This window comes from Chinchilla lanigera, unplaced genomic scaffold (assembly GCF_000276665.1).
Source record: "Chinchilla lanigera isolate Chin_1 unplaced genomic scaffold, ChiLan1.0 scaffold00190, whole genome shotgun sequence".
Classification (NCBI taxonomy): domain Eukaryota; kingdom Metazoa; phylum Chordata; class Mammalia; order Rodentia; family Chinchillidae; genus Chinchilla; species Chinchilla lanigera.
Window position 1 is genome coordinate 451319 of NW_004955591.1, and position 7347 is coordinate 458665.

General features: G+C 40.3%; 1 protein-coding gene and 1 pseudogene across 1 annotated transcript in view; one reads left to right on the plus strand and one right to left on the minus strand.

The window, feature by feature from the left end:
- The window catches only part of LOC102028812 (testis-specific protein TSX-like), a gene marked incomplete in the record, with an annotated part of 39443 nt that extends 36644 nt beyond the window's left edge, over positions 1–2799 (minus strand). Inside the window, 3 exon segments of the mRNA XM_013509965.1 lie at positions 222–264; positions 1696–1816; positions 2699–2799. Of these exon segments, the coding sequence (XP_013365419.1) occupies positions 222–264; positions 1696–1765 (113 nt within the window).
- Positions 2800–3944: 1145 nt separating this feature from the next.
- On the plus strand, positions 3945–4469 carry LOC102029250 (annotated as a pseudogene).
- The last annotated feature ends 2878 nt before the right edge of the window (positions 4470–7347 follow it).

Here is a 7347-nt window from a genome sequence, read left to right on the forward strand (position 1 = left end):
TCAACCAAAGACTCATTGACAGTTTCTTTCAGCATAGAAACAGCAGATAGAAGAACAACCATGTTATCTATCCTGTATATACATACATACAAAATTTTTCCTTCTTTCCCTTCTCTTTTCCCACATCCCAGAAGCCCTTTACTTGGCTGGTCATTTTGATTGGATCTGCTGTCACCACAAAGATGGCAATTTTAATGTGAATAAAAGATGTCATAACTTACGCCAATAGAGATCCATCATCCCCTTGCTTGTGAGTGTTATCATCTATAAATATGAAAAGCAGTTAATGTAAAAATGCAAAGGAAATCCTCAAATCGAAAGCAGAAAGATGTGAGAAGGAAAGAAAAGGGATTGGATCACACATTGGGCTTGAGCTGCTGGTGGTGGATAAACCCTACATGCAGAACCTTGTCTGTCATCAGTTTCCATTACCTTTCCCTCCCAAATTTAGGTTACTGAACCTAACTGTAACCAGGATCTTGTTAACAACCTATAGGAAAGTTAGATTAGAGACAATAGCATTCACCTACAAGGACAAAGAAAGAAGGGGAGGACTGAAAACATTTTAAAGAATATTATTTTCTACCTCAATGGTCTCTGAAAGTGGTGACGTGCAACAACAGTCTAGGATTCTAGGCTTTTTCTTCTAATGTATTTCAAAAGCAATGTGCAGAAAACCCCAAGATAAAGGCTACCTTTAAAAGTCAATGTTTAAAAAAAAACAGGATAAGGGCTGGGGATTTAGCTCAGTAGCACAGCGCCTGCATAGCAAGCATAAGGTCATGAGTTTGATTCCTGGTACTGGAAAGAAAACCAAAAAACCAAAAAAAAAAAAAAAAAAAAAAAAAAAGAAAAAAAAACAGATAAGGGATGAACATGTAGCTCAGTGGTAGAGTGCTTTCTCAACATGCATGAGATACTGAGGGTCATGGTTTTAATCCCCAGCTCTGCAAAAAATGAAAGCAACAGCAAAGATAGGATAAAAATATAGAGACTCAATTGCAAATAAAATGTGTGCATTTAATATCTAAGAGGTCAAAGTGCTTTGAAGATATCCCTATATTGAGGCAAAGAAATAGAAGTGTGCATTGATCCTCATGCCGTGGAAGGTGACATTATGATATGGGAAGGTAAAATTACCTTCCCAAGGTGGGAAAACGATCTGAAGTATGTGTTAAATACCTCAGTTTATAGGGTTTGTTTGATGGGTCCTTCAATTTGTACAATACCAGATGACTCATACAGGAGGAAAAAAATAGAAAGGAAACAGAGTGTATCAGTTCACACTGGAAAAATCTAATCTTCTTCAACAATTCTTTTCAGTAGTATCCACCTGCAGCCCCATAGAGGTTAGTATGGAGGGCCCATTTATTTTAAATCTTAGAAGACTGTATTGTTCATCATTCTGGATGTCTTCCATTACAAGGGACCTATGATTCAATTCAATAGTTTTTTTGGGGAAACTTGGAAGTCTAGTATGGCATAAAGTGAAATGATTTACAAGTCAGTGAGAAGAGGTTGGAGTCAAGAAAAAAGCGTGGGGACAGAGGAGGTGGTTTTCCTTTAATCCTTGGGAATTTGAGAGAGAGATAATCTCAGTGTCTATGAAAGATAACACGGCGAAGTTCCCTTTCTCTTTAGTGTAATAGTAGTAACACAGTAGTCTCTTACCTCCATAATTTCAGTGTTCCTTACCTTTTAACTCCAGGTGGCCTCTTCCACTGGCCTCTACTTTAGGCGATTCTGGTTCTTGCTTTCCAGACATAGCTCCACGATTAAGGCTTTAGATTTGGGACCAGGTTTGGGGGAGAAAGAACTGTTGAAAGAACTTTTTTTTTTTTTTTTTTTTTTTGAGGCTGGGTTTCACTATGTAGTTTAGCCTAGCTTTGAACTCACTATGTAGTCTAGGCTGGCTTCAAACTCACTGCTATCCTCCCGCCTCAGCCTCCTGAGTGCTGGAATTACAGGAGTATGCCATCACGCCTGGCTGGAAGTGACTGTTAACAGTAACTGCGGTAGTTGCCTACAACAAGCACCCAGGAGGAGCCATGTGGTGGCGCATGCCTGTAATCCCAGCACTCGGGAGGCTGAGGCAGGAAGGTCATTGGGAGTTCGAGACCAGCCTGGGCTACAAAGTGAGCTCAAGGCCAGCCTGAGCTGCATAGCGAGACCCTGTCTCATAAAGACAGAAAGCAAGCAAACAAACAAGTACCCAGGAGGGAGAAAAGTAGATTAACAGTGAATGAGGGATGCTGGACTCTAGGATTGAGCGGTGGTCTATGAGAGCCCAGCAGGGGTGAAATTGTGTGAGATGAAGGGCGAATGATAGTTCAACAGCTAACCCCTGGCTGGCAGAGCACAATCAGAGAGTTGAAGCTGCTACAGCTTCAAGCTTTCATCACAATCCTTTCTTCTATCCTTCCATAACCAAAAATATATGTACTGGGGTTGGGGCTGTAGTTTGGTGGAGGAGGGATAGTACAGGACCAGAAAATGTCCCACCTCTGTAGCACCCTAAAGGTACATTGTCATGATAGGACCTAGAAAACACTGGCTTGTGGTAGGATGGAAGAGCTAAGAAAACGGTGGCAACCTACTCGATGTCTGTCAAGGGGTGACTGACCCACTACTCTTCCTTTCACTGGGTTTCGAGAGGAGGTAGCACACTACCTCTGGGTCAGAAACAGGACCTTCTTACCTCTGAAAGTTTCCAAAATTCTCCGCGGAGCTTGAGCGTCTTCACCGCCTAGCTACACAAACTGGTAGTTACTCGATTTCCCAGCGGTACTGGCGGTCTGAGCCCCCTGTGGCCTTCTGACGTCAGAAGGCTCCGCCCTTTTGGAATGTGCTTTTAGTGACGTTAAAAGGAGCCACGTGACCAGCTTAGCCCAATTAGCTTACCAGTTGCCCACACAAGGCTGTAGGCTCCACTCACCAGCCAATCTCAAGAATGAGACCTGGGTGTCACGTCTATAGCACTCCTGCTCTCTCTGACATCTCAAAAGCCCACACTAATGTCCTGGGTGTACATCAATTTAAATAGGTGTCCTCACCTTCCTCTGTGTTGACATTTCCTGATGAAGAGGATTCCCAGCCCCCATTTCCTTTCAACTATTGTTGAAGCAGCAAAATTATCCAGTGCCTTTCCCTGGAGTGGCCAGGAAAGCATCATTAGTCCTACTGTGGTCCCATTCAGTACTTTGGATATGAGCCACAGTGCTAAAGATTGTTGCTCCTTCTCTTGACAGGACACAGGCTCTGTTGGACTCTATTGGCTTTTGTTCAGGAAAAAAAGCCTTTGCTCTCATACTAATCCCTAGGCATATGTACTGGCATCATGTTGTCTTATTTTGGAAAGCAGGGGCCTGTGACAGAAGTCAATGAAGTAGGGAATGCAGAGCCACTTCACCTTTTAAATCCTTCCTTAGAGTGAAAAGGAAGAAGGATAAAGGGAAAGAAACATGAAAATACTAACAGTTTTGCACAGTAGGATTCGGGTGAATCTTACTTTCTACTTTTTTGTATTTTACTATTTTTCCACAGTAAACATTAGGTAAATAAAAAAAAAACATTAAAAAAGTCCAAGTAGGTCAGGCATGGGGGCACACTCTTGTAATTTCAGCACTCGAGAGGCTGAGGCAGAAGGATTGCCATGAGTTCAGGGCCAGCCTGAACTACACAGAGAGACCCTTTCTCAAAAAAGCAAAAAAAGACACCCAGATCCTCAAAGTCAGAGCCAGTGCTCTGCCATGCCAGCTGCCAAACAGTTCTTTGCCTGGCTAGTTCCAATCTGCACTTCTGTGGACACTGTTGGCCTGCTGGTCGTCCTGACTCCCCCTTTCCCCACCAGCTCTCTCCCCCTCTTCTTTATTGGAGCGTAAAAAGGGAAGGCCTGGGGGCAACACGGAGACCTTCTTGTGCCCATTGCAAGTGCCACTGCCGCCATGGGTCTCACCATCTCCTGGCTGTTCTCCCACCTCTTCAGCAAGAAGCAGGTGCATATTTTGATGGTTGGATTGGATGCTGCTGGCAAGACGACCATTCTGTATAAACTCAAGTTAGGGAAGATAGTCACGACCATTTCTACTGTTGGTTTTAATGTGGAAACAGTAGAATATAAGAACATTTGTTTCACAGTGTGGGATGTTGGTGGTCAAGATAAAATTAGGCCTTTGTGGAGGCATTACTTCCAGAGTACTGAGGGTCTTATTTTTGTGGTAGATAGCAATGATCATGAAAGAATTCACGAAGGAGCAAACGTACTGCAGAATATGCTTCAAGAAGATGAGCTGCAAGACGCAGTGCCGCTGCTTTTTGCGAACAAACAGGGTTTGCCAGCTGCAATGGCCATCAGTGATATGACAGATAAATTGGGTCTTCAGTCTCTTCATAACAGAACATGGTATGTTCAAGCCACTTGTGCTACACAAGGACTGGACTGGCTGTCAAATGAGCTTTCAAAACGTTAACTGAAGCTGGACATCTAACCTTGGACAGGTTTAGGTCTAGGCTAATGTCAACAAAATTAGTTTGCATTTTGGTTATTAAACAGTATCTGGGACTGGTTTGGGCAGAATATTACAGTGTTTAAACTTATTTTGCTGCCAATTATTATTTACCAAGTACAATGTTGCCATTTAGCAATATGCTTTTTTTTTTTTTTTTTTTTTTTTTTGGTTTTTCTCCGGTACCGGGAACCGAACTCACGACCTTGCGCTTGCCAGGCAGGCGCTTTTGCCGCTGAGCTAAATCCCCAGCCCCCCCCTTTTTTTTTTTTTAATATGCTTGGTTTTAAAGAGATTTTCCTTGGGGAAAAAAGTATCCTCTGTCAATTTTACTTCTTTTAAGCCTACATGCCTGGACATAGCTATTGTGTCACCTTTAAATCATTTTGAATGTTTTTTGAGCCCACAACAAATAATGTTTTCAAAGTTATTTCCTTGCTATTTTACTGATTCCTTTATCGCATGTGGGACAGTCTGCTGATTCAAAAATGTAGCATTCCATTTGTATTTATTTCTGTCCCTCGCCAAAAAGATTTTCAAATATGGCTTCTACCAGCCAGGGAAATGCTCCAAAACACTATTCAGCTCTCTTGCACTAAGGAACTTATTTCTTCCCCCATTATCAACTCCTGGCTCCCATCAGACAAACTTACCTTGGAGTGGTTTGGATTCAATAGCTGATTCTGTGCTGGTTGCAAAGAGTCCATATGGAGGTGGTATTTTAATACTTGGCAGATCGTTTTCCTTTATATTATTATCTTTTTATGTTCCATGTTGCTTTTGGTATCATCCTGACCCTTTGTGCAGTATATAATGGTTCTGCTGATGTTTTACTGTTTATTGATGAACATATTTTCATGAAGAGTTTTTGGAAGACTCATGAAACTCAGTAATTTTTCTTCATAACCCATTTGGAATTATTCCTAATAAAATGATTAAATGTAAAAAAAAACCAAAAAAGAGAGAGAGAATAAAATAAATAAAAATAACAAAGATCAAGTATAGAAGGTAGAATTAGTGCTTCCAGGCTTTCCAGGGTTCTTTTTATCTAGTTTAGCCTTTGAATAGAGACAGGCAACTCTGGCCTAACTCATTCCAGATGGAATTTTAAATTCCTTAGGGAATTCCTATCAAAGGATCATCTCTGCTTTCACTTCTCAATACTAAAACATTGTTTCTGTCTGAAGAGAAAAACAATCTCCTTTCATAGTTATTCCCTTTAAATTGTCACTGGATTTTCTCTGACCCTAAATGGCTGTTTTTTGTTTTTTTTTTTTTTTTTTTTTTTTGTGTGTGTGTGTGTGTGTGACTCTTAAAATTATGGCCATTGCAGGTGCTTAGACCCTTAGTGGGTTTAGGAATTGTTGGACGTTTTACCAATACTACCAGCCATAGTGGTAAGGGTGAGGCAGAAAAATATTAGCTGATGCCATATCTACACTTGACATCAGGGAAATTGAGAATCAAAGATTTGGGATCAGTCAGGATCTTTGATACTATCTCATTTAATCTTCACATTGACATGAGAAAAAGGGATAAAAGATCTGTCACAAGCCAGTACCAATAGAACTCAGATCTTCTTTCTCACTGTTCAGTGCTCTTTTCTCCATATTATTCATGGGACTGAAAGAAATACACATGACAAGCACGTGGTCACCATTTTGAAACAAGAAAAATCGTCTCTGGTATCATTCTATCCAGAGGCTTTAACTGGAAGTTTATTCTATATATTGTACATTTCCTTTCCTCTTTATCTTTCATTAGTGTGTCTTTATTTTGAATCCAGATTTTTAGGGCTCTGCATGCTGCCAATCCCCACAGGTGATAGCAGGTATCTGCTATCACTCTATATATGTAATTGGCCTTCTGATGACAGTGCCCTGATCTAGAAGACTGCCTTCTAGTAGCAGTGCTTTTACTTTCTGTTACTGTGACAGGTCAATAAGAAGGATATTTAGGGATAGAATCTTGTGATGGGTTCTCAAATAATACTATGTGAGTGGTGCCTAAAGATTTTACATTCAAGGCCAGAACTTTATATGGGAGGAAAGGGAAAAGGAGCTTCACAGTTGATAGAGATATTCCTTGTCCCTATTAGCTTTTCTTGTTCCTCAAATCTGGAGGCACATGAAGAATAAAAAATGATGCAAACTATAGTCTATTTAAGGTCACCTCATGGATTTGTAATTAAGGTACTTGGTCTCACATTGCTTGCTTTCTTCAGCATAGCCTAATGGACAAGGAACTAGACTGGAAAACAGAAAGCTTGGCCGCTGTGGTTTAAATGTCTGTCAAAATGTATGTGTTGGAAACTTAACACTTTTTTTCCATCTCTTTTTATTACTGTATATTGGTTATACATATTAATGGGCTTCATTTTGATAGATTTATACATGAAATATCATGCTGTAATCATTTGTACCCCCATCACCCTCCATGCCCTGCCATCTTCTCTAGTTTCATATTTTTGGAGGAGAGGGTTCAATGTATATATTTTGATCATATCCAATCCCCTACATACCCTTATATACTCTGGCCCCTTTACTACATTCTTTCTTTATTTTACTGCATTCTTTTGTCTAATAATCGTCTCCCTCCTACTTTCTTGTCATCTTCTTTATTTTTATTACTACATATTGGCAATGCATAATGATTACATTCATATCTGAGATTTGGTATATGTACATAGCATATTGTAATTTTTTTTTACCCCTGTCCCTTCCCCTGCAACCCTCCCGCCATCTTTTTTTTTTTTCTTTTTTTTTATTTTAAGGATAAAAGGAGGGAAACATTAACAGACATACAACATTTTACAACATATCACAAGCACAATACAGACAAT